Source organism: Myxine glutinosa, chromosome 2, assembly GCF_964187855.1.
Source record: "Myxine glutinosa chromosome 2, kmMyxGlut1.1, whole genome shotgun sequence".
Lineage (NCBI taxonomy): Eukaryota > Metazoa > Chordata > Myxini > Myxiniformes > Myxinidae > Myxine > Myxine glutinosa.
This window is the reverse complement of record NC_136262.1, coordinates 132,286,400-132,314,329: the sequence shown is the minus strand read 5'-3', so window position 1 is coordinate 132,314,329 and position 27,930 is coordinate 132,286,400. Positions and strand designations below refer to the sequence as shown.

The 27,930-nt window shown below is 45.2% G+C and overlaps 1 protein-coding gene across 6 annotated transcripts in view; it reads right to left on the bottom strand.

Annotated features, from left to right (window-relative positions):
- Positions 1 to 27,930, bottom strand: part of LOC137421245 (retinoblastoma-like protein 1) — a 165,440-nt gene that overhangs the window by 38,744 nt on the left and 98,766 nt on the right. For all 6 annotated transcript variants that reach the window (XM_068107111.2, XM_068107112.2, XM_068107116.2 and 3 more), the window contains 3 exons: positions 24,587 to 24,698; positions 20,495 to 20,827; positions 16,813 to 17,027 (listed from right to left, as the gene is read on the bottom strand). In XM_068107111.2, the coding sequence (XP_067963212.2) occupies positions 16,813 to 17,027; positions 20,495 to 20,827; positions 24,587 to 24,698 (660 nt within the window). The remainder of the gene's footprint in view (positions 1 to 16,812; positions 17,028 to 20,494; positions 20,828 to 24,586; positions 24,699 to 27,930) is intronic.

Here is a 27,930-nt window from a genome sequence, read left to right as displayed (position 1 = left end):
CACCTGAGCTCCTCACCACATACAAGGCTTTCATCCGCAGCTCAATGGAATACTGTTCACCCCTCTGGGCTGGTGCTCCTGCCTCACACCTAGCCCGGCTTCCCGCTGTTGAAACCAAAGCTTTCAGAATCATTGGAATCTCCTGCGATGTAGTCAACTCCGAGGGCCTTTCACTTACTCACCGCAGGCAGGTTGGTGGTCTTTCTGTCTTCTACAGAATCCTCTCCAACCTTGCTCCCCCAGCTCTCTCTGGGCTCTGTCCCCCAAATATTCCTACAGGTTGCACAAGATCTGCCTGCAAGCCTCCTATGGTTAAAACTGCCAAAATCAAGACTCTCTGCTCACCTTCACTCCTTCATTCCTCCTTTCTCCCACCTCTGGAACAAATTCCCTCACTCTCTTCAATCTCACTCCTCCCTCCAGGTCTTTAAAACAGCTGTTCATCACCATCTCTTATCTTCCCCCATCCAAAACCTTGATCTTTTCTACCCCCGCTAATTTCACTTCAGATCCACTTTTTTGAAATACCAACTTCTTTCCTGGAAGTCCTTCCAGTGTCCTTGTGTTTTATACTTCTCCCACCCCCCTCTTCCCACGCCTCCTCCCCCCAAGCCCTCTCCCTCCCACAGATCTCCCGATGTCCATGCTCTCAAATGTTGTGTTTGTGCTTCCCCTTCTCTCCCCATCTTGTCTACCGCTACCCTTATTATACTAGCCGAAACTGGTGGAACATCCACGGAAGGGAGGATGTGGTGTATGGATAGAGTGTACCATTATGGATGGCAAAGGGGATTTGCTTGTCCAAGTAAGAGTTCGGAAGAAAGATGAGAATGAAGAGTGCGTATATGAACAACGATCGCCGACACCGGCACAAATGCATGCTCTGGATTGTCCACTCAGTGGACGGCTTGCTTTCGCCTTCGCCTGTCCAATCAACGGACGGCTTGCTTCGCCTTCGCCTAGCAGACGCCAATACGATGGCGTCGTAAGATGGCGTCGTATCGGCAGTTAATCGGATGCTTTTGGGCCCCAACGTCGGCTAATTCAGATTTTTCGAGTATGTCTGTACGTGATAAACAAAGAGCGCGGTTCGTAGATCGTAAATCCATTCGTGCCATGGGCATCGGGTCACTGGGTGCGGCGTAAAAGGGATAACAAATTCGAGTCCTTACGCCATTATTATATAGATGTTTTTTGTGTCTGTTTGACCAATGTTTGACCAAGGCCTTGGTAAGAGAGGTGACCAGGAACCCGATGGTCACTCTGGCTGAGCTCCATAGATCCTGTGTGGAGATGGGAGAAACTTCCAGAAGGAAGTTTCATCACTGCAACACTCCACCGATCTGGGCTGTATGGCAGAGTGGCCGGACGGAAGCCTCTCCTCAGTAAAAGACACATGAAAGCCCGCTTGGAGTTTGCAAAAAAGCACCTAAAGGACTCTCAGACTGTGAGAAACAAGATTCTGTGGTCTGATGAAACCAAGATTGAACTGTTTGGCCAGCACAAGACTTTGTCTGTGATTCTCGCTCCGCCCGAGAGACCATCGGTGCCCCGCGCGGCCTTGATTGGGTTTACCTCCCCACGCAGGCCTCGCGCGACCTTGACTAGGATCAACATGCCGACGAAACAAGTGGCGTCTCGCGCGGCTCGAACGCCCTTGACTGGGATCATCTCCCCGTGCAAGCCTTGCGCGGCTCGAACACCCTTGACAGAGATCCTTTCATCGCCTGGGGCTCGTTCGGCGTCACGATCGACGCTGGCTGGCGTCGGGCCCACGCGCGTGGCTCGAGCATCCCCTCTGGATGACTCGACGACTACCGGGCCACCTGGACTGTCCAACGCTGTTATTCCAATTATGATTGAGGGGCAGATCACAAACGCCTTAATCGACACGGGTTCTACTGATAGCTATGTCGATTTACGACTCGTTCAGAAGCATGGCTGGCCGATTCTTGGGACAACACGCCAAATTTTTATGGCTTCCCAAGGGCTATGGCTATGCACTCGCGGGAATGCCGGCTGAAGCTTGTGATTAATGGCCGAATGTTTCCGGATGTGCATTTAATGGTCTTACCAGCGTTATGTGCAGAAGTGTTGCTAGGACCCGATTTTCTCCGTCGGCATGGTCGTTTAGAAATGAAATTTGGTGGTGATGACACTCTTGCTGTGTGTGCTCTGGCAGGGATGGAAATTGAACCACTGTCGCTGTTTCCCAATGTAACTCCTGACTGTACACCGGTTGCCGTTAAATCGTGACGCTATTCACGGGCTGACACGCAATTCATTGCTGAGGAGACTGGGCGGCTACTAAAGGAGGGCATAATCGAACCTAGTCGATCGCCTTGGAGAGCCCAAGTTTTGGTAGTTCAGACCGAAACTCACCGCAGACGCATGGTAATCGACTACTCGCAGACGATTAATCGGTTTACGCAATTGGACGCCTACCCACTCCCGGGATTGGATTCTCTGGTTCGCCAGGTAGCACAGTACTCGTTATATCGTACTTTAGATCTCCGCAGCGCGTATCATCAGATTCCAATCTCTGAGGCAGATCGCATCTACACTGGGTTTGAATCCGGACAGAGGTTGTACCAGTTCACCCGTCTGCCTTTTGGGGTCACAAATGGTGTTTCCTGCTTCCAAAGGGCCATGGATGACATCATTGCTAAGGAGAGCTTAACAGATGTCTGTTTTCCTGGATAATCTCAAGGTTTGTGGGTACGATCAAGCTCATCATGATGCTAACCTGAAGCGCTTCCTCGAGGTTGCGCGCAAGTACCGCCTGACTATGAACGAGGCTAAATGTCGCTATTCCACTCGAACGATAGATCTTCTGGGGTACACCGTGACCCACGGCACTATCACCCCAGACAAGGAACGACTGCGACCCCTGCTCCACATGGCCCCGCCACATGATGATCGTGCTTCTTTGAAGCGTGCTCTCCGGCTTTTTGCTCATTATTCAAAGTGGGTTCAAAATTTTTCTGAGAAGCTTCATCCACTTGTGGATTGCAAAGAGTTCCCCATGTGTCATGCCGCTAAGGCCGCTTTCCATGGCCTGAAGTCAGACATAGCTGGCGCCGCTGTGTCGTCTATTGATGAAAACACGTCCTTTGTTTTGGAAAGCGATGCGTTGGACCATGCGATAGCTGCCACACACTCTCAAGGGGGGACCTGTGGCCTTCTTTTCAAGGATTCTCTCCTCTGCGGAAAAACGACACTCGTCTGTTAAAAAGGAGGCGTACGCCATTGTTGAGTCTATCAGGCGCTGGCGGTCATATTTGCTTGGCAAATGTTTTGAGATCATTACTGATCAACAAAATGTCGCTTTTATGTACGACACGCGCCATGCTCAGTGCATTAAGAATGAGAAAATCACTCGCTGGAGGACTGAATTAGCCGATTATTGCTACACGATCAGGTATCGCCCAGGGCGGGATAATCTCGCAGCGGATGCATTATCACGGCCAGCGGTGTGTGCAAGTCTCACCTCCTTTGAGGACCTGCGCGTTCTTCATGGCTCATTGTGCCATCCCGGGGTGACGCGTTTAGCTCATTATGTGCGCAGTCGCAATTTGCCCTACTCTATTGAGGACATTCGTCAGCTATGTCGCACTTGTTCCGTTTGTGCTGAACTCAAACCTCGCTTCTACAACCCTCGGATGGGTACGCTGGTCCAGGCTACACGGCCGTGGGAGAGATTGGCAATGGACTTCCAAGGGCCCCTGCCGACTTCGTGTCTACCGCCTTGTCCGGGTATACCGGCTTCGGGTAGTTCTTGCTATCTTCTCACGATAGTTGATGAGTTCTCCAGATTCCCTTTTGCTTTCCTGTGCGGCGATATGTCTGCTGCAACGGTTATCCGGTGTCTGCAGTACTTGTTTTCTATGTTTGGGAATCCGGCCTACATGCACACCGATCGAGGAGTGGTGTTTTTGTCCCAGGATGTGAGAACTTTCTTGCTCCAGTGTAATATCGCTTCTAGACAGGTGGAACGATTTAATGGCATTATATGGAAAGCCATTACTCTGGGCCTTAAGTCCCGCGGACTAGGACTGGACCGATGGGCCTGGGTGGTACCCGGGGCGCTAGGCTCGATCAGGACTTTATTGTGCACCGCTACTAATCAAACTCCCCACGACCGTATGTTTCGTTACTCGCATCGTTCTGGTGGTATCCGTCCTTTGCCGGGCTGGATTGCTGAGCCCGGACTGGCTTTCCTCAAACGCGCGGTTCGTTCAAGTAAATATGACCCGCTCGTTGGCAAGGTTCATATCCTCCAAGCCAACCCCGAGCACGCTCGAGTGCTGCTGCCAAATGGATGTGAGTCTGCAGTCTCGGTGCGTCATCTTGCCCCATGCAGGGATGCTGTTGGGCCGGACCTCGGCCCGGTTAATTCGTCGATGGGGAATCCACCGTCAACCCCACCACCACACACGCCTGATCCGGATGGCCTTGTGGAGCCACCGCCGTCACCCGAGTTAGGCGGTTATTCCGACGCGGGGGAATTTGGCCTCGTGGTTGAAGCTCCTGATGCCCATCGGACGCGCGCCGGACGAGAAATTCGCCGCCCCGATCACTATGGCTGGGACTGACATGAACGACTGCTAACTGATGTTTCTATGCTGCTATAGCTTGCTAGCTTGGTTTCCACCACTCGGGGTAGTGTGGTTTTAACGCCGGGGAGAATGTAGTGAAATTGTACCTAAGTTTGAACCCAGGTGTCATGCGGCTTCTGTCCACTGCGCGGCAGTTATAAGAACTCAGACAGACAGCGCTACGATCATTCCTGTGACATTTATTGTGTGTAATGTTGTGCATAATTAGATGGTGCATATAATTCCTTTGTTCCAGGCTTGCTTGTGCTAGTTTGCAAATCCATTACTGATTCCTATGAATGCTGAATATTGATCAGTTGCTTGTTGGTTTTCTTACAGGTATTGCTGGAGATCGATTCAGAATTAAACTCACAATCTAAGACAATGTTGTAACTCTGGTTGTTACAACAATCATCTCTGTATGCACCTCATAATTTCCTGGAAAACTTCCCTTCTTCATCCTCTTTACTGTTGTCTACATCTCCTCCGTGATCTCCATTCCCTCCAGTTTCTCCTCCAAGTAACATAGAAGCTCCCGTTCGCTGTTGCTTCCTCTCCACTCTCCAGTTCAACATCTTGAAATACCCTTCCCATATCTTCAATACTGTGGCCCTCTTTATCACGAGCCTCCCAGCTCCATCCTTAATCAACCTACTCCATGTCTTTACTATCCTCATCCCTGTCACAAGCCAATTTATAGATCATCTTCTTTCCACCATCCTCTTAAAACTTGTTATACACCTCCTCTTCCATATCGTTCCTCACCCTATCAACAGCACTCGTTGCTGCTTTCTTCTTTTGCCCACACAAGTGCAGCAATCCTGCATCCGGTTGTCCCCCGCTATCCTTGTTCTTCTCTATCCTCTCCCAAACTTGGTCTTAACTTCCCTCCTTTGCTTCATGTATATAATAAACACCACTGGCTTGTGCTGGGTGGTGAGATGCTCTCCCACCCCTGATTTACAATTCTAGATCCTTCACAACTGTCGCTTCCTCAATACCAAAAAATCCAGTTCCGTTCTATTCTGTCCAATCCTGTAAGTAATTTTGTGGCTGTCCTGTTTCTGAAACAAGGAACCAGTTATGGCCAACCCATTTCTTGCGACCAGGTCCACACCCCCTCTATGCCGCATTCACCCAACCAAAATTACCAACACATTCCTCTTCACCTGGTTCCTCTACACCCATATGCGCCTTGAAGTCTCCTGCAATACACATCATCATCTCCAACTCAAACATTCCCATCATCCTCTCCAGAGCGACCCTGAACGCCTGCTTTTCCACCTTAGGCCATCAGCCAGACCCCCAAAATAGGGTCCATTGGTACCAAAATGAGGGAGTAAGCCTAATATTGATTTTTGGATAGGTCTTTACCCCTAGAATATGAAAATATGTGATAGCAAATTCAACCATGTAGCTAAATGGGTGTTATCACCTCATTTTCAAAATGGCCGCCAAAATGCATGTTTTTCTATTAGCCCAATGAGCCAATTAGCTCAATTAGCGCCAATTAGCGCTTTTAGCAGCCCAATGAGAAACCGCTCCAGCTCATATGGAATAGGTGTTACATCCTCAGCATCTGATGGATGGTATGGCCAGGGTGTGGGTTTCATGTCGTCTTTGATTTTTGTACGAATTGTCGCTGATGTTTGATCTATGATCTTGTTGGAGTCTTTCACTTTGTTTTTCCATATTTTGAGTTCCCTTTGCAGACATTGATTTTGCAAGACAGCATCTTCCAATGATACATTGTCTGGTACCATCACCAACTTTCCCTTGTCATCTGGAAATATCTTCACCGAACTCCCCAGCTCATATTCAAGCGTTCTATGAACATGTTTCTTTGTGGACTGCGTTAGACAATCAATCCCATCAGACAGCATGTATTCTTCTAATTTAGCAGTGAGTGACATGACTGGTATGATGGTCTTGTTTGGGATTACGTCTGTTCTGATATAGGTGAGAAGTTTTGCATATGCTTCTTTCTCGATCCTCTGATACTGTGCAAAATCATCTGTGTCATCGGGTCCATCTGCACCTTCAACCTCAGGCTGTATACATTCTCTGTTGTAATTCCTGTAGCATGAGAAATGGTAACACGCTTCTGCTGCCACAATATCTCTACTGGTAAGCGCTATCATATCCTTGTCATTTTTCTTTATTGCACATTCTCTCAATCTTTCATCTGCTCTGAGTTGAACAACTTGTGAAAGTTTTTCACGTGTATGAGACCCCTTCACATACTTGTCTCTGCGACAGAAGATGCACTCCGTATCATACACTCTTTTCTCTACTGATGATCTCCTACATGGCCTTTTGGGAGCGCTGCTACCTCCTGCTTCAGATTCAGTGTCTTCATTGGCTTTCCTCTTTAGCATGTTTAAATCTCGTTTCATGGTGAACAGGCTCCTACATTTTCGGTGGTAGAATATTTCTGGCACTTCATTGCCCTCACGCCCCTCGGCAATATTGATGATATGTTCATGGTTCCTAACCTTAGCCGCTTCCAGTAATGTCAACCAAGATGTGTAGTTTTGTGGGCTCACCAGATGATCATCGTCATCCGATCTTGTCATGTGTATAACGCATTCTTTGCTTTCTGTGGCGCTGTTCATTTTGGAAAATTAGTAGACCTCATCACTTGGTGTGTACTATTATTTCTATTCTAATCGTATAGCATCTACTTTCTATCTACTCCGTTGCTCGTTGCTCCGACCACCGTTCCTACAGAAAAAAAAGCAAACAAAACAACAACAACGTTAAATTTTGTATGTAAAGTTGTGGCCATTTTGAAAATGGGTGATAACACACATTTAGCTACATCGTTGAATTTGCTATCACATATTTTCTTATTCTAGAGGTAAAAACCTTGTCAAAAATCATTATTAGCCTTACTCCCTCAATTTGGTACCGGTTGACCCCCCTAGCTGATAGCCTACCTCAGTCCTTCCTGTTTGTGGTCCATAAACAAACACAACACAGACCATTTGCCTCTGTAGCACCAACCATGCCATAACTATCCGTCCCTCCCATCTTTCCACTCTGACCACTTGCTTGCTGATTTCTTCCGACATTATTATTCCCACACCATTACTCCTTCCATCACCTCCTGTGCGCAACAGCTTGTATCGTCCTTCCAATTGCTTCGCCCTGTCCCCTTTCCCTTTGGTCTCCTGCACACATCACACTTCCAATCCCCTTTCCTGCATCATCTCCACCACCTCGACTCCTCTCTCCTGGTGATTGCACATTTAATCTATTTATACTGAACTCCCTTATGAACCACTGCCCATCTGGCAGAGCTCGTACCATCTTGATTAGTTTGAGATGTTCAGGTCATCAATGAGCAGCGCTGCACAGGCTGATCTGCCGGACCTACAACACGAGTCTGCTCTCACCACCATGTACAAACAACAACAAAACAACAACACAACAACAACACAACACCAACAACACAACAAAACAAAACCAACAACAAAACAAAACCAACAACACACACAACAACAACAAAACCAACAACAACACAACAACAAAACCAACAACAACACAACAACAAAACCAACAAAACAAAACCAACAACACACACACACACACACACACACACACACACACACACACACACACACACACACACACACACACACACACACACACACACACACACACACCTTTTGCCACCCCCCACATCCCCATTTTCACCTTTAACACTAAACTCTCCTCCCCCTCTTTACTCACTCCTACATCACCCCTCACATTTGACTCACTCCCCTATCTCCACACCTTGCTTCTCCCCGCCTCGTTTCCCTCCCCTTTATTTTGTCCTGTTCCTCTCACTTCTCATTAATATAGTAAATGCTTTTCAAATAAATTTTCAAAGCAAAAATAAAATGTCAATTTTTTTTTTTTTTTTGGGATACTGAATCGAGGCTCGTGAAAGAGCTGACATTTACTTCACAAACAAATCAACCAGACAAACAAAATATATAAAAAGAGGGAGCGGAAGACAAGATGGGGAGAGAAGGGGAAGCACACAAACACTTGAGAGCACACAACATTTGAGAGCAGGGAGATGTGTGGGAGGGAGAGGGCTTGGGGGGAGGAGGCGTGGGAAGTGGGGGGGGGGGGGGGGGTGGGAGAAGTATAAAACACAAGGACACCAAGGACTTCCAGGACAGAAGTTGGTTTTCAAAAAAGTGGGATTGGGGTGAAATTAGCGGGGGTAGAAAAGATCAAGGTTTTGGATGGGGGAAGATAAGAGATGGTGGTGAACAGCTGTTTTAAAGACCTGGAGGGTGGAGTGGGCTTGAAGAGAGTGAGGGAGTTTGTTCCAGAGGCGGGAGAAAAGAGGAATGAAGGAGTGAAGGTGAGCAGAGAGTCTTGATTTTGGCAGTTTAACCATAAGAGGGTTGCAGGCAGATCTTGTGCAACCTGTAGGAATATTTGCGGGACAGAGCCCAGAGAGAGCTGGGGGGGCAAGGCCAGAGAGGAGTCGGTAGAAGACGGAAAGACCACCACCAAATGTCAAATTTTCAAAGGAAACATAGTAAATGTTTTTCACAATACATTTTTGTCACTCAGGTCGACCCTCGACTCCCTCAAACCTCTCATGATATCCTACTCGACTCCCTCACGCAATTTTCGACTCCCTCACGCAATCCTCCTCGACTCCCTCACGCAATCCTCCTTGACCCTCACGCAATCCTCCTAGTCTCTCTCACGCAATCCTCATAGTCTCCCTCACGCAATCCTCCTAGTCTCCCTCGCACAATCTTCCTCAACTCCCTCACGCAACAATCCTCCTCGACTCCCTCACACAATCCTACTTGACTCCCTCACGCAATTCTCGACTCCCTCCCCCACGCAATCCTCCTAGTCTCCCTTGCATAGTCCTCGTCTAAGTGATAGTGATCAAATTTTGGCTGCAAGGTGACTACACTGCGTCTCCTCCTGCTCATAGAGACATTAGCCTCGCTTGATGATCATTTGTCACTCATACTGTATCAAGAAGAAAATGAATACACGACCGAAAGTGAATAAAATGAAGCTGCTCACATACGTTCAACAAAGATGGCAGTGTAACAATAATGTGCAGGGCAGAGAGAGACAGAGCTACCGTTTTTTGTTTTTTTAATCTACACTTTTCATTTTTATATCGAAACATACCCACTCGTATCAGAAAAGAGTGTTAATTAATCAACAATGTTATACCGAAAAAATGGATAACGGGACTATTTATATCAAGGACCCCCTGTAATTGGATTCTCCCGCGATGAAAATCACGAGGATGAGAAGCTGAGTGTATGGGCCTATCACTTTGCCATCACCGACAGGTATGTGGTCTCTCCGCCTTCTTCTGATCATTTTCTGCTCTTGCACCTTCTGCCCTCTCTGTACCCCCAGGTATCTATCTACAGGGCACACGTGGTCCATCATCATCACCTTCTGGTGAAACTACCTACAGTCCTACATCCATGATCACTAATCACCTCAACTCATTTGTTCCTCTTTTTTGCCATGTGTGAATCAACTTCCACATCCTTTTCAATCTGACGCTTCCTTCCAGGTCTTCAAGACAGCTGTTCACCATCAATCCACGATCTCAGACCACCCCCCCCATCCAAAACTAGGATATTTACTGCACCCGTTAACCACCACTCGCCCGGCCCCTCCCTCCCCCCCCCCCCCCCCACCCCCAACTTTTTTTTTTCTTCTTTGCTTCTGTGTCCATCTTTTCCACCCCCTGCATTCTTCCCTACCCTACAACATTACCCAAGCATCCCTTGTTGTCCATCTCCATTTATTTTCCCCCTTGGCCTTGTCAGTCAAGAGCTTGGTCTTAAGTGTGAAAAATATTAATCAACGTCCTGAAGATGTTTCCTTAGAAAATTCAAGTAAAGCAAAAACTGGCTGAGCTTGATATGCAGAAAAGAGCGACAATGTACCATTGTACCATGGTTAACAGACGAGATTGAAGAAGAGCCCAACTTCCTGGACAATGTACGGTTGCTTCCCTGATGAGACATTTATTAATTAGTGGGCATGTAAACACCGAGAACAATGTTTACTGGGGCACACAGCCCCCTAATCAGATGCTTGAAAGGCCTCTCCTCTCAAAGAAATGCACTACCTGAGTTGTAATCAGTAAACATGGGATCATCGGCCCTTTCTGGTTCGAGGACGACGATAGAGCATTGACTGTCAATACGGAGCGTTAAATTGAGGCCCTGGAGAGGATTTGGTGTCCTCGGCTTACATGGTTCCGTAGAGGAGAACAATGGTTCCAACAAGACGAAGTGACTCCATACACTTTAGACAGATCGTTGAACTGGACCAGTGGGACGAACAGGCACTTCGATGACATAGCCATCAGTCGAAGGCTTGACGTTGAATGAGCCTCACACTCACCTGCTACGTCACCGCCATATTTCTACCTTTGGGGCTATCTTAAGGACAATGTATACAGAGGAAGGCCACAATCCATAGATGCTCTTAAAACATCAATAACTGACAAAAACATTCAATAACCGTGGCCAAACTAAACCTGGTGATGGCTTAATGGTTAAGGTGGCTGGCTGAAGATCTTCAGGTCTTGAGTTTGAGCCCCTGTCATGCTGATAAAACAACACCAGGTGAGTTGACTCAGCCTGTCATCCTTCCGAGGTCGGCAAAAGGAGTACCACCTCACTGGTAATGGGTACTACATAAGCTTGCCCCACAAGTACACTACCGGTCAAAAGTTTTAGAACACCTACATTTTTCCAGTTTTTATTGAAATTTAAGCAATTCAAGACCAGTGAATAACCTGAAATGGTACAAAGGTAAGCAGTAAACTGCTCGAGGTTAAAAAAAAAGTTCAGGTTTGCAAAAATGGGGAAATAATGTAAATTGCACAGTTATATTGTAAAAAAAAAAGGCCTTCTTCAGGGAACAAGTAATGGGTTAACAACTTACAGCTGTTCTGCAGCAATGTAAGTAAATTAAGCCTTGTAAGTTGATCAGCACCTCTGCTGATTACTTGATTACAAACCCCCTGTCTGTATAAAATCAGTATTGGAACAGACTGTTATTACACCTGTTACGTGGTCCCCTCGGTGACTACCTGGTCTCGGTGACCCCCGGACCGTGAGAGGAACTTCGCCAGAAAGTAGTATTATATATGCGCTTTCGCAACGCAATCCCTATGAATTCCACCCAAGAGAAAACTGATGTTCAATGATATATTTCAAGGGTAATGATACCATACAATTTCAATGATACAATCAAGGATATTTTCCCCGAGCAATCAACAACAAACAACCATCAACAATTCACAATCAATCCCCTAGATGATTAAGATGGCCATCTTATATATGTGTGTCCCCTTTTGTACTCACGACCCCCTTTTGGTCTCTGTCCCTCACAATGTCTCTGGGCCCCTCCTGACCAAGATGATGGTCGGCGTCGCCGCACTCGGGCGGTTGAACGAACCCCGGGTGGACGTGTTTCCACCGGGCATGTATCGTACCGGGAACCCCGGCTGCAGCCCCCCTCGTGGCCACGCGAAGCGGGTACGGTAAAGCAAGCAAAAGCCACACGCCGCTTGCAACGCGTGTTAGGCCCCAACGTGCGACCCGTACGCGTCTTTGTAGACGGTGCCGCGAACGGTGCCAGACGCTGGGTCGGTGCACGGCCCCACGGCAACTTGACGTGTCCCCCGGGTAGGTACACGTCCCGGTAACTCCTCTCGCCAGACGGGCTTGGGAACGCCGCTTTTCCACGCGGCGCAAGATCGATCCCACCTTTCGTCGGAGCGGGGCGAGGAAGAAGAATCCTCGTCGCTTTTCCACACCTCATGTCTTTTCCCTTCCGTTTCCGGTCTCTTTTTCCAGAAGGGCTCCTGACCCTCCAACCACAACAACCCTTAATCGACTATACATTGATAAGCAAAGACCTGAATAGTACTTCACATACATTCCCATAAATATGTAACACACCCTCTGAAGCCTTATTTGGACAATATTGCACTGCAGGAAGTAGTATATTGGAAACTGGAGGAAACTCTGAAAGGAAGAGATCTGGCAGACCCAAAGCCACAACAGAATCAGAAGACAAGTTTTTGAGAGTCAACAGCTTGTGTGATAGGCGGCTCACAGGACAACAGCTTCAAGCACAGCTTAACACTGGTAGAAGTAAACAAGTCTCAGTTTCAACTGTGAAGAGAAGACCTCGAGCTGTAGGTTTGACAGGTCGAGTGGCAGCAAGAAAGCCATTGCTAAGATGGCAAAATAAGAAAAAGAGGCTTGCCTGGGCCATGAAGCACCGCCAGTGGACTACTGAAGACTGGAAGAAGGTCTCATGGACTGATGAATCAAAATTTGAAATCTTTGGTTCATCACGCAGGGTTTTTGTATGCCGTCGAGTAGGCGAAAGGATGGTTCCTCAGTGTGTGACACCAATTGTCAAACATGGAGGAGGAAGCATGATGGTCTGGGGCTGTTTTGCTGGATCCAGAGTCGGCGACTTGCAGAGTGACTGTCACCCTGAACCAAAAGGGCTACCACAGCATTTTGCAGTGCCATGCAATACCCTCTGGCATATGCCTAGTTGGTCAGGGGTTCATCCTACAGCAAGATAATGACCCCAAACACACCTCCAGGCTATGTCAAAACTACCTTCTAGGAAAAGAACAAGACGGTAGGCGTCAAATCATGGAATAGCCAGCACAGTCTCCAGACTTAAACCCCATCGAGCTGGTTTTGGATGAACTGGACAGAAGGGTGAAAGCAAAGCAACCTACAACTGCAACACATTTGTGGTAACTTCTGCAACAGTGTTGGGAAGAACTTAATACCACCTTTAGAGGCCATTTTTCCCCGCAGAGCAGGGGTTGGCCTTTTTCGGGCACCGTGGTCCCCTTTTTGAAGCAATGTTTTTGAAGCAACCCCCCCGGTATTAATTCAACGATCAACCGGGATTCGAACCCAGGATCCTAAGCCGGCACCCTAACTGCTAAGCCAACACCAGGCTGTTGGGAAGGACTTCCCGAACATTATTTGATTTCCATTGTAGAAAGAATGCCACGAGTGTGTTCGGCGGTTATATCTGCAAAAGGTGGCTACTTTGCTGAGTCAATAACTTAAATTACATTTTCTTAAACAAAATGATTCTATGATTTCTTTTTTATCTCCAATTATTGTACACCGCTCCTTTCCTATGCCATCTCCAGGCATTGCAAATCGTCATTGCTGGGCACCGAAGGGGGCTCGGCAGTGACGCACGCTGAAAGAGAGTACTCAGTTTTCACTCTGGTTTCTTGTTTGTTTGTTTTCTTGGTTGTCCGGACGATATCTCAGCCATCCTTTGAGCTAGGAAGCTGAAATTTCGGCACAGTAGTGAGCAAGTCCTTTGTCAAATACGGTATTTTTTGTTTTTTGAATAATCAATTAATTGAGGAGTTATTTAATTATTAGCGTTTAATTAAGTACTTATTTAATTAATTAAATTTCATTTCTCTTCTGACCATTATTAACTCAGGCACCTTTTGAGTTAGGAAGCTGATATTTGGACATGCCAATGACCAGGTGATTTGGCTGCAAAGGATATTTTTGATTTATTAATTAATCAATTAATCGATTAATTATTTAATTATTCGATTAATGACAAAAAAAATTTTTTTTTTAAAGTTACAGATTCTGATGAAATAGTGGTAGTTTATGTGTTCTCTGACCAAATTGATTAATAATTTAATTTTTTTATGATTATTGTACACCGCTCCTTTCCTATGCCATCTCCAGGCATTGCAAATCGTCATTGCCGGGCACCAAAGGGGGCTCGGCAGTGACGCACGCTGAAAGAGAGTACTCAGTTTTCACTCTGGTTGTTTGCTTGTTTTCTTTCTTGGTTGTCCGGGCGATATCTCAGCCATCCTTTGAGCTAGGAAGCTGAAATTTCGGCACAGTAGTGAGCAAGTCCTTTGTCAAATACGGTATTTTTTGTTTTTTGAATAATCAATTAATTGAGGAGTTATTTAATTATTAGCGTTTAATTAAGTACTTATTTAATTAATTAAATTTCATTTATCTTCTGACCATTATTAACTCAGGCACCTTTTGAGTTAGGAAGCTGATATTTGGACATGCCAATGACCAGGTGATTTGGCTGCAAAGGATATTTTTGATTTATTAATTAATCAATTAATCGATTAATTATTTAATTATTCGATTAATGACAAAAAAAATTTTTTTTTTTAAGTTACAGATTCTGATGAAATAGTGGTAGTTTATGTGTTCTCTGACCAAATTGATTAATAATTTAATTTTTTTATGATTATTATTTATTTATTTTCATTATTAATCATTTATTTATTTTCTTTCTCATTTGGCCAATATCTCAGGCACCTTTTGAGCTGGGAAGCTAATATTTGGACATGAGTGACCAAGTGATGTGGCTATCAAGGATATTTTTGATTTATTGATTAATCATTTCATCTATTAAGTATTTATTGATTAATCGATTAATTATTTATTGAGTAATCAATTAATTATTTAATTTTTTATAAATGACTTATTTAATTAAATTTCTAAAAGATACATCTTCGGATGAAGCACTACTGGTTTAGTTATGCGATTAGCCAATTGATTATGAAAATATTTTGTGATAATCTTTTATTGATTTTAATTATACAATTAATCAATCAATTAGTGTACACCTCTCCCTCCCAATGCAGCCTCAATGAGCTGCACTGCGGTATTGCCGGGCGCCGGAGGCGCCCCGGCAATGCCGCGCTGCAGCATATTTAATTATTTGGCATGGGGCGGTGTACTTTGAATGTATGTGTACTTGTCTTTTATTGATTTTAATTATACAATTAATCAATCAATTAGTGTACACCCCTCCCTCCCAATGCAGCCTTAATGAGCTGCACTGCGGTATTGCCGGGCGCCGGAGGCGCCCCGGCAATGCCGCGCTGCAGCATATTTAATTATTTGGCATGGGGCGGTGTACTTTGAATGTATGTGTACTTGTTATTTATTTATTTTCATTATTAATCATTTATTTATTTTCTTTCTCATTTGGCCAATATCTCAGGCACCTTTTGAGCTGGGAAGCTAATATTTGGACATGAGTGACCAAGTGATGTGGCTATCAAGGATATTTTTGATTTATTGATTAATCATTTCATCTATTAAGTATTTATTGATTAATCGATTAATTATTTATTGAGTAATCAATTAATTATTTAATTTTTTATAAATGACTTATTTAATTAAATTTCTAAAAGATACATCTTCGGATGAAGCACTAGTGGTTTAGTTATGCGATTAGCCAATTGATTATGAAAATATTTTGTGATAATCTTTTATTGATTTTAATTATACAATTAATCAATCAATTAGTGTACACCTTTCACTCCCAATGCAGCCTCAATGAGCTGCACTGCGGTATTGCCGGGCGCCGGAGGCGCCCCGGCAATGCCGCGCTGCAGCATATTCAATTATTTGGCATGGGGCGGTGTACTTTGAATGTATTTGTACTTGTTGTTTATTTTTTCTATGCTTCATTTCAGAGTACATTGAGATTAGCCTGGTGTTGGCTAGCCTGGTGTTGGCTTAGCGGATAGGGTGCCAGCTTAGGATCTTAGGATCCTGGGTTCGAATCCTGGTCGATCGCTGAATTAACGCCAGGGGGGTTGATTCAGCCTGTCATCCTTCCGAGGTCGGCTAATTGAGTACCAGTTCACTGGTAATTCCCTGTGTGTCGTAAAAGGCGACAAACAGGGTTGGCGGCAGGAAGGGCATCCGGCCGTAAAACATTGCTTCAAAAAGGGGACCAACAAAAACAACAACAACCACGGTGCCCGAAAAAGGCCAACCCCCGCTTTGCGGGGGAAAATGGCCTCTAAAGGTAAAGGTGGTATTGAGACATTAAACTGCATAAATTTCAATAAAAACTGGAAAAATTGAGGTGTTCTAAAACTTTTGACCGGTAGTGTACATCAACAAGGCCTGCTCTTTATTATTGCACACACACTAGAATGAACACCTCAAACTTTCCCCCTTTCGCAATATTACAGACATAATAAAGAAACGACCCCTTAAGAGCTGCTTTATGCCTTGCAGCAACAGGTAATGACCACCTGTGGCCTGGCAAAACAACAAATACAATTCACACATCTTCAAGACTGAAATGCACATAGATTCGCTTTCCATTGTAATACAATATAACCTAAAATCACCTTGCGAAAGAAGAGTGCCAAAGAGCCCGTGCGTCGAGGCTTGCTGTCCAATTGTTGCTGTGCAACTTGCACCTCCCCTTGTGTAACGCTACTCTCTGTTTCTGTTGTGCCATGATTTTCTGTGGAACTGAGTATCTGAAGTGTGGGTTGTAGTTGGCCAGCTATATTCATGGCCAAAGGTACAAATGTGATGGTACCTTTTTCACTCGCAATGCCTGGGAACAAGGGCAGGATAGTTGAGGGGCAAGGTCAACGATAACATTCAACAAAGTCTGTCTGTTTGTTTGTCAATAGAATAACCGGACAACGAGGGCAGCTAGAATCACCACATTTAGCGCAGTCTTAATATTGTGAATGTCTCAGATGGTTCAACTTAAACAAGTAAAGCATGTTGAGTTGATACAGGCATGTGTTAATGCACTTAATGTAGATTTAAAAAAATGCGTGTTTTGTTTCCAGAATTCCATATTTTCATAAGAGGTTTGAAAGTTTAAAGATGTGCAATGCAATGGCCAATGTTATCTCAAATCTGGGAAGAGTATCCATATGCTAGCTAGATCAATCATGCTAGGTTCAGGCCTTTACAAATGCATTTCTCAGTGGTGTATTAAACCTACACAGCTGAGAAATCCATTCAACAAATGATCAATACATATTACATAAAGATATCAATGATATTGATTTACACCGCATGATATATCTCAATAAAAGAAGAAAGTAGAAAGCATCTGAAAATGCAAAGCCCGTCCGCCTCAGTTTGTATTCAGACGTCTTCTTCTTCTTCTTCTTCCGTATCCACAAAATAACGAAATCAGTTTTAAAAAATACAAAATGAAAATTGATGATTTTATGCAGCCTTGACCTTTGAGCTTTAGATCTAAAAAAATTATAATCAGCTTCTAGCTTCTGATTGGTGAACCAATTTAGTGACCCAATATGCAAATTCTTAAAATTTCAGATCAATCGGATGAAAATTGATGATTTTAGGTGATGCTGACCTTTAACCTTTTGACCTTTTCACAAAGTTATTCATTTGTCTTTTGTCATAATAAAGCTTTGTCGAACATTTGATGACAAAACTCAAATGCTAAATTTAAATTTCAGGTCAATCAGATGAAAATGGATTTTATGTGATGCTGACATTTGACCTTTTGACAAAATAATGAATGTGCCTCCTCCATATTATCATAATAAAGCTTTGTCGAAAATTTGATGACAAAACTCAAATGGTAAATTTAAATTTCAGGTCAATCAGATGAAAATTGATGATTTTATGTGATGCTGACATTTGACCTTTTGACAAAATAATGAATGTGCCTCCTCCATATTATCATAATAAAGCTTTGGTGAAAATTTGATGACAAACCTCAAAATGGTAAAAAAAAGTTACAGCCCGGACATACGCATGCACACATGATTACAAAACCCCGTCTCCTGCCGTGCAGGGGACAGGCTAACTAAAGAGTTCATAGAACACCTTACCCCACACAGTGTTCAAATATGCAATTCAAGTGAAATAAAATAGTTATTTTAAAGGTTGTATAAAAAATTCTGGAAGTTTACCGCCATTTCTGGAGTCTTGCACACCACCCTTTTTAACAAGTCCCAAATACTGCAAAACTGGAAGCTTTGGAAGCGATAAGAAGGCAATGTGTTCCATATTGTTCAAGTAAATAATAAAATTGTAATAAAATAAAGAATGCAAAGGTCGTATAAAAAAATTAATTCCGGAAGTTTATGCTGTTGACGCAGTAGCTATTACCCCCACTTTATTTAATACGTTATATTAGTTCTTCATGCCTGTTGTTCATGTCCTTTATGACGTCCCAAAAACAGTAAGTTTCCTGTTTGGATTGATTTTCAATTTCGTTTGACTGCCAGACAAGCAGACAGAGTAAATATTTATCACACCCTCTGCACATGTCAATGGGGATGAATCCACATAATCGCCTGCATCCACAAAAGATGGCATTTGCACCATAACTTCAAATTTAAAGTTTACTTCAAAAGCCAAATGACTAAGTTTCTTTGCTTTATGAATGGCCTTTTTTTTTTAACACCTGAGCTAAAACTCGCAATAGAGCTCACACACACACACACACACACACACACACACACACACACACACACACACACACACACACACACACACACACACACACACACACACACACACACACACACACACACACACACACACACACACACCATGGGGGAAGTGCCGTCACCAACTTCACTTCCCGGAATACTCTGGGTACCAGTGACGTCATAACAATGGCACCGCTTTTCTCACCGTACTCAGTGGGGCACTTCCTCAAGAGGAATTTCCTCTTCTCCATGCTCCATGGATACCAACTGATGGGCCAATGCCCATGTTCCGAGCCAATGTGGGAGCCGGAAATTTTTTTGCCAAAATTATTGAGCTGGATCCGAACCGACTTTTCGATACTGAGTCACAGTCTGACAAAAAGGCTAAAAAATCAGGAGTAAAGCATTATGGGAGGAGGTGAGAGAATGAAATAATGATAAAATAATAATAATAATAATAATATAAAGATAATGAATATGCAATTGACAATTGTTGTTGATTGCGGAAAGTATGGATGGACTGAAGGAAAAGATGAACAAGTGGAAGGAATGTATGGAGACAAAAGGTCTGAAGGTGAATATCGGAAAGACGAAGGTGATGGCAAGTGGTAAAGCATGTGGTGAGGTGGAAAGAACTGGGAAGTGGCCCTGTGCTGTGTGCAGGAAAGGTGTCGGAGTGAATTCCATTCAATGTACAATGTGCGCTGAGTGGGTTCATCAAAAATGTAGTGGTCTGAGAGGGTCATTAACCAGTGTGGCAGCTACATTCAAATGTAAGGTGTGCACAGAGGGAGCTGCAGATGGAGGAAATGTTGAGTTGGATCTTGGAGACGGCGTGAAGCTGGAAGGTGTGAAACATTTTGCTACCTCGGAGACATGCTGAATGGAGAAGGTGGATCAGACTCGGCAACGGTTGCTAGAGTGAGATGTGCATGGAAGAAGTTTCGGGAACTGAGTGGCGTGCTGATGATGAAGGGAGTGTCATTGAAGCTGAAGGGAAAGGTGTATACTGCATGTGTGAGAAGTGTTATGATTTATGGGAGCGAGACATGGGTAATGAACGTAGAGCAGCAACGAAGGTTGGAAAGGGTGGAAATGCGAATGGTTCGACGGATGTGCGGAGTATCGTTGAGAGAGAGGAAGACAAATGATGACTTGCGAAAGATGATGGGAATAGAGCCTGTGATTGATGCTGTGAAGAGGAACAGGTTGAGATGGTTTGGTCATGTGTTGAGGAAGGATGAAAGTGACCGATTGAGAAGAGTGATGGAAATGAATGTAGAAGGAAGTAGAGGACGGGGAAGACCGAGAAAGACTTGGCTAAAGATGGTGGAAGAAGAAATGCGGGCAAGGGGGTTAACAAGGAGAGATGCAGAAAATATGGCAAGATGGAGAAGATTGTCATGGGGACCGCAAGGCTAACCCCCACTCTAGTAGGGAAAATGGCCTTTAAAATGCATGTTGTTGTTGTTGTTGAATATGCAATTGACAAAGAGTTATATTTGTGGAGTTACTTTCCTTTCCCGAGTGTAGTATGACTCTGCACCAATCCACTACAACCTCAACCTCATAATATATTTCCATACACTCCTACCTTGCACTGGAATCGTTACAGACTGCCCATTGGTCGCAGTCATTGTCGCAGTTGCCATGGTTAGGACAGTATGGCTTGGCATCAGGTTTTGACTTGGAACGACTCCAATGAGCTGTGTTTGTGCTGGTTTACAGGTATTCATGGTGGCATTCCCCACAACGGTGCTCGTTGATATTCCACATGGTGCAACAGATGCAGAAACAGTCGTTGGCTGTACTGGAATCTCAGAGGTTGATTGGCTGTCTGATGAGTCAACAAAAAGTTTTCGACGAGCTGTACCAGCACTTGGTGATGAATAACGTTCGTGTAAGGAAATCGGAGACAGGAGGCCATCTGGGGGGATTAGGAACAAAGGTTAAAGGTTAAAAAAAAATACAAATGGTATATTTACAAACAATAAGTATCTGGCTTGCATTATAATTTGTACTGCTTATGTATGTTTGTAACATCACAATACACCATAAAACAAAGTGATTTTACAGAATTCCACAAGGGCCAGGTTTCGGTTGAGGGCAAGCTTTCGGTCAGCCAAGAGGTGAGAGACCCTTGGCGACCATGCAAGGCCACAGAAGTTCATTTTCGTGATCGCTCCAGTGTGGGAACAGCAAGGAAGCCGCATTGGTGGAAGGGAGAGAGGGTGGGATGGGTGTGATGAAGGGGATGGGGGGGGGGAGGGTAGGAGGGGAGGGGGAAGGCTCAGAAATTCCCATCAAAGTGGAATTTGTTTGCCCTGCAGGTACCACAACCTACGCCCCCCCCCCCCCCCCCCCCAATCAGTAACCCCTTCAGTACCACGTTTTTTTTTTGTGCACAAGATCAAGGCTCGTGTAAGGGCTAACATTAATCACATAAAAACAAGCTGACACATAAAACATAAGATAAAGGGAGCGGGAGACAAGATGGGGAGAGAGAGGGAAGCATACAAGTATAACAGCAGAGAACAGGGACCTCGGGAGATCTGTGGGAGGGAGAGGGCTTGGGGGTGGGGGCACGGGAAGGGGGCTAGGGGGTTGGAGAGGTAGAAGGGGGAGGAGAAGGTTTTAGGATTTCCCGGTGCCTTGGTATGCCTAAAGTTAAAGGCGACACCATGGCTTTGCAGCAATAACAACGTTTGAAATGTTGTGTGTGTTGAAATGTGTTTATGGGAATGTTCCACTCGGTCACGTGAGACTCCATAAGTGCTCTGGAGGGCATATGACCGGCGAAAGCGATTAGGGAAGATTCAGAATTGAGATCTTGGCTTGGCTGATAAGCTGAAGCATGTGACATCCACTGGAGGACATCGTCATTTGGATGGGGTTTGTGTTTGGAAATACGAAATTGTCTGTTGTGGTAGAGTGGTTTGTGTTTCGGTGCCATTGTCCACTTCCCTCCATAGGAACACCTAGACAAGGCGCAAAGAGGGCGGGTGATGAAATTACTTGAAATGTTTGTTTTGCTTGTTGTGTATCTAGACGATTTTTTACATATGCGAATTTTAATGAAAATATGCGAGTAGACCGTTGATGTTAGTAAGGTAAGGCTAGATTCAAGTTTGCCTTCACACAGCCCTCTCTAACTTAATGGTTAAGGAAATCAAGAGTATGGAGGTTTACGTGCTACAGCATGAAGGTTTTGGTTGACCTTGGAAGGAGACGATGGTCCAGAGGAGGACACTGTGTTACGTGTTGTATGCTGTACAAGTGGCCGCACCACATTATGTGGAGGCCAAAACATAGGAGGGACAGCGTTTGAGGACCGAAAGGGTGGCATTCGCTCTTTCGCTGTGGATGCTCCATGATGCCGGAAGCTTGCTATTTTGCTCGGGTCACTCTTGGTGTTCGACCGCGGGTGCAAAGATTTCTGGTCGGTATTGACCATCCATGCTGTTCTTTCGAGGACATTTGCACTCCTAAAAGAGTTGCCTAGTTCTGTGTGAATACATGTGAGTGTGTCCAGGCCCTTCAAGGGATTAGTTTGATTGTAACAAAAGGGTTTGTTTATTTATTTATTATTATCGGCATTGATCATCTGTCTCGTTTCGTTGGATCTTTAGTTTCCATGTCTTGTGAAAGATTTTAAACCCTGTGCTATTATTTAACAAACTAGCATGGAACCGCGGAACATCCATGCAATGTAAAATGTGACTTCAAGAACTCATCTCTCTCCCCTAGTATGGCGGCTAAGCTCACATATTATAACAATTGTGCATTTTATGAGAAAAGCATGAAATTTCTAACATAGTTAGTTTCTAACATAGTAACATTATCCCTGGTGTTGGGTTAGCGGCTAGGGTGCCGGCTTTAGGATCCTAGGATCCTGGGTTCGAATCCCGGTCGATTGCTGAATTAATGCCAGGGGGGTTGACTCAGCCTGTCATCCTTCCGAGGTCGGCTAATTGAGTACCAGTTCACTGGTAATTCCCTGTTTGTCGTTAAAGGCGGCAAAAAGGGTTGGCGTCAGGAAGGGCATCCGGCCGTAAAACATTGCTTCAAAAAGGGGACCAAAAAACAACAACAACCACGGTTCCCGAAAAAGGCCAACCCCCGCTTTGCGGGGAAAAATGGCCTCTAAAGGTGGTTATATATATTTTTATAGTTAGTGCATACCATAAGGTTTCTTTTCAGATGTGGAGGGAAGTCAGATTTGACCTCTGAGGACCGTGAGAGGTCAAATCCAAAATGGCCGCCAGTCCACCGGGTCTAATGTTCAAACGCGCTTAATTTTGGAACCAAACAGTGTAGAAAAATATTATAGGTGTAATTTCCAACTAAATTGGGGATGCCCATTCATTTGGTGATACTTTTGAGATCGCCAGAACTCAAGGACATGCATTTAGGTCAAGGTCAAATTACGTTAAATATCTATTTTTATGATACTGCAGTTGGAACTTCTATTGGAAAAAGTTCATTTGAACTTTTAAAACTTTATTTTTTCAGGTACAGTGATAGGTACAGAACACCCAAAGACCAGAAATGATGAAAAAAAGTGTTTACACTGCAAGGAATGATGCAATAACCTCTGAAAAAATAACTGTAGTTAACCAAGTATGTCCACAAAAGCTTACATTAAATCAAGTGCAATGATGAAATTGGTAATGATCAAAATCTAACAGTCTCCAGAACAGAAGCACAGTGCAGTGCACTTGAATGCAGCTTTGGCACACTTGCAGCGTCCAGTGCACCCTTTCTTGCAGCCACAGTGGATCGATTTTGGCACGATTTCGATGCTTCAGGGAGAGTGGTCCAAAGAGGCTGCCACCCAGTTGTCTCCTTTGTCCAGCCCCAGTCAGATGGGTCTGGCATCTCTGGATCCATGACCAATGCCTGGTTCCAACAGTTGGCCTGGTAGCAAGTGCGCTTGATGTGCTGCTTGAGTGGAGTGCTGCCTGGGTTGGAGGAATGTTCTCTCGAGTTCTACACTTCTGTGTGAAGAGCTGTTTCCTGGCATCATTCACTTCCTTGCTCTCACTGGTTCGGTTGTACATCAGCAACACAAATCGCTCCAGCAGTAACATTGAGCCTTCACTGACCTCACTTGGCATGCCTAGGAGTTCATTGAAAGCATCATTCACCTCTGGGAAAGACTTCCAAGTTTCCCAGGCATCCCCAATTTAGTTGGAAATGACACCTATAATGTTTTTCTACACTATTTGGTTCCAAAATTAAGCGTGTTTGAACATTAGACTCGGTGGACTGGCGGCCATTTTGGATTTGACCTCTCACGGTCCTCCGAGGTGAAATCTGACTTCCCTCCACATCTGAAAAGAAACCTTATGGTGTGCACTAACTATGTTAGAAATTTCATGCTTTTCTCATAAAATGCACAATTGTTGTTGTTATCCACTGTACTACCCGTCACAAACCCCAAGTCCTCAACCTCCACCTCTGGACGCCAAGTCCCTCCCCTCCCAACCCTAAGGTGTCAATCCCCTCCCATTACGGTCGCCTGTCCAACTCACAACTCACTTATAATTTGTTTTTGTATATCGTATATCAACGCATTGACCGACGACCCCATTAATAGATCCTCTCTCTTTTACAAATTTAATATTGGATTTGGGGAAAAACGATACAGGCAAAGTTCAATTTTGCTGTTGTAACATAACATCACCTTGCTTGGTGGGGTTGCAGGCATTTGTACGTACTTCACGTACCCGAGGATGCTCCATAGGTTCTGCCTCAAGGTTTGCCCCAAATACCTCCAAATGTCCAGGTAACAACACCTGCACAAACGATGGCAAAATACGTACACAAATACATGCATTTATAAAAATGATCAATTTAAAAAAAAGTTATATATATATATATATATATATATATACATATACCATATATATTGTTGCGGAGATGAGGACTGTATTTTTTTTGATTGTGTGCTGTATTATTATTATTATTGTTTATTCTGCGCCCCCCTACCTCCGGAGCTGTGTAAAGGTGAAAGGGCATCCCATAATTAGTCCACAAGCATACACATCAGCCAAATAATAGAATACCCCTGTTGATAGTTATCTCTTATTCTGTGTTTTAGAGTAAGGCTGTGTCTCCCATTAATTGAAGTACTCCATTGCACCAGTGAAAGAGAATAGATCCCCTTTCATTCCCATCCCCAAAATCTCCATTCCCTTTTACATCCCCTCTGGTGATTGCCAAGCCTCGATTCCCAATTACCTCCCCTCCAATAACCGCCATTGAACATGTGCTCGAATCGGAGAAGAAAGGCGTGCCCGCCCGTCGTCATCAAGGGCGGAGCCAGAGGGTCGCGCGACCAACCAGGGCCGAGGTGAGCACCCCGATGGGCGTGTCCAAAAGGCCGGCGGCTTAATCGCCGGAGGCGCTATAAAAGGCGCGCACGCAAGAAGTAAGAGAGAGTCGTGAGGAGTCAGTCAGTGGAGTCGGTGGTCAGTTGGTTGCGTTGAGGAGTCGGTGGTGGTGGTCAGTTGGTTGTGTTGGTTGCGGTGAGGAGTCGGTGGTAAAGAGCGAACGAACGCACAAGAAAGAGTTGAGGGTTTGGACCAGACGAGTCGGACAAGGCCTGGCAAAGCACGCGACGTCCACAGCAGCCACAACAGCAGCTTGGGGGCCTGAACGGCGGGTTGGAGCAGGGCCGTGAAGGAACGGCGGCCGCTCAACGCGCCGGTTGTGCTGCAGGACCCCCTTGGACCTTCCTCTCCCTCCAGCCATCCACCTCCTGCCATTCCATCCTTCTTGTGTACGTGAGTTTGTTCTGTTTGTTCTGTCCTGGGTTAATTAAGTCTGTATAAGCTAGTATTTTCACTGTGTCACCTGCGTCTTATGTGCTTGTAAATAAACGTGACTGCTTTCTTTTTGCTTATGTGTGTAAATAGTCAATAAATTCAGTAGTATTTCCAAACCTTTCTTTGCCTTCGTTTTCCTCTTTGCATTCGTCGTTTTAGTCTTTTCCCTCATTGAGCAGCCGCGGTGCGATCTGGTCAACGTCGGGTGGAATCGGGTTCTAATCGGGGAGTAACTGTTCGGTCGCGGTTGGACCATCTGCTCGGCCCATCATACCATCTAAACCGCGATCAGCAACAATTGGTGTCTGGGAGTGGGATTCGGGGCCCGAACCAAATTTTTAAAACATCTAAAAAAAAAATTTGGTCAAAATTTGGAGCGGCCGAAATTTGTTTTGTTTTACAAAACCTGAACTTTGAAATCGCGCCATGGCTGGTCAAGGCGACGGGATGCCGGTGGGTGAGCTAGAGATAGACGGGGTGGAATCGACCCAGGACCTCGGGGAAATGTATGTGGAGGAAGGAGAGGAGGACAACATTGGCAATGTGGTTGAGGGGGTATCAGGTGCACAAAATGGCGTGCTCGCGCACGTGGTTGAAGAGTCCCAAAATAGTGGCGCAGTGGAGGGCGAGCCCGCGGTGGCGGCTGGGGACGCTGGGCAAACCGGGTTTGACCTCAGATTATTCTTGACCCAACTGAATGCAAAAATGGATAGGATGGAGGGGGCAATGAGGGACGAAGCGAGGGGTACCAATGCCCAAATTGGGAAGTTAGACAAGAAATTTGAGGGGTTAGACAATGGGATAGAAGGGGTGAAAAATGGGTTAGAGGGGTTAGAAAACAAGATGGAAAACAAATTGCGGGAGATAGGGGAGCAATCCGCCCGAGAAATTAAACAAATGGGAGAGCAGATAGAGGAGGTAAAAATCGGGGTAGAAACCAAATTGGATGCTCAGAGGGATGAATTGGGACAGATGAGGGTGGCATCTACAAAGGAGATGGAGGAGATGGAGGAGATGAAAGAGGAGATACGACGAGGTGTGAGTGAGGAGGTCTCGGGGCTACGCGAGGAGGTAAAGCGAGGTGAGAAGCGTATGGAGAAAGAGGTGAGAAATAATACGGCTAGGTTACAGGGGGGAATAGAAGATCTGACGGAGGAGGTGGAACAGCTGACGGAGGGACAAAAAGAACTAGTGGAGCAGGTTCAAAAGAACACTGCGGTACTAGGAGGGTTAAAGGCGACACAAAAAGAAATTAAAAACGAATTAATAGCGACACAGAGGCAATGTCAGATGGTACGGGAGGAACTGACAATGAGGGTGGACGAGGTGACAGAGATAATGGAGACAAAGGACCGGCAGGTGAGGATGCACATAGAGACGGTCACGGTAGCCTTAGAGGACGAACTTGAGGAGACGCACCGAGAAATAAAAGAGGTTAAACAAAAATTAGAGGAAGTGGAAGAAGAGGTGAGTGAAATTAAGAAGAGACGGACAGAAACTAAGAGAGAAATCCAGGAGGAGGTAATGGAATTGGTACAAGGTCGGTGCTCAACTCATAATGTGCTGCTCACTAACCAAATAAAGAGTTTGCAGGTGGCAAAAGAGGTGCGGAGACGAGGTGCCAAGGTGAGTGGCGAAATATTCGGCAATGTATATGATGTGAGGAAAGCTTCAGTCGGCTTGGGGATTGGGTTGGATCCGGGTGTTCGTGAGAGGCCGTTGGTGAAGTGTGTGACAGGTCAGGTGTGCGAAAAAAGAGGTGTGCGAGAATGTAAGACCATGGGGTGTGTGAGGAAAAAGTGCACGCCGAGGAGTGAGTGTGCCGTCAAGAGTGAGTTGGTCGAAGCGCGTGTGCGAGGGGGTACATGGAAGCGCGGTGTGGTAAGTGTTACGGAGGAAGTAACGAAAGAGTGTGCGCAAGAGGATGCGCGAGATAGGTGTGTCACGGACAGGTGCATGGGGAAAGAGTGCGCTGTCAAGAGTGAGGGAGAATGCACGCCTGTGGTGAGTGTTACAGAGGATGTAACGGGAGAGTGTGCGCGAGAAAGGTGTGTAACGGACGGGTGCATGAGGAAAGAGTGTGCTGTCGAGAGTAAGGGTGAGTGCGCGACCGAGAGTGGAGGTGAGAGTAGTGAGAGTGACACGGAGCGTGAGTTGGTTGTGACAGGTGAGCGAGGATGTACACCTGGCATGGAAGGAT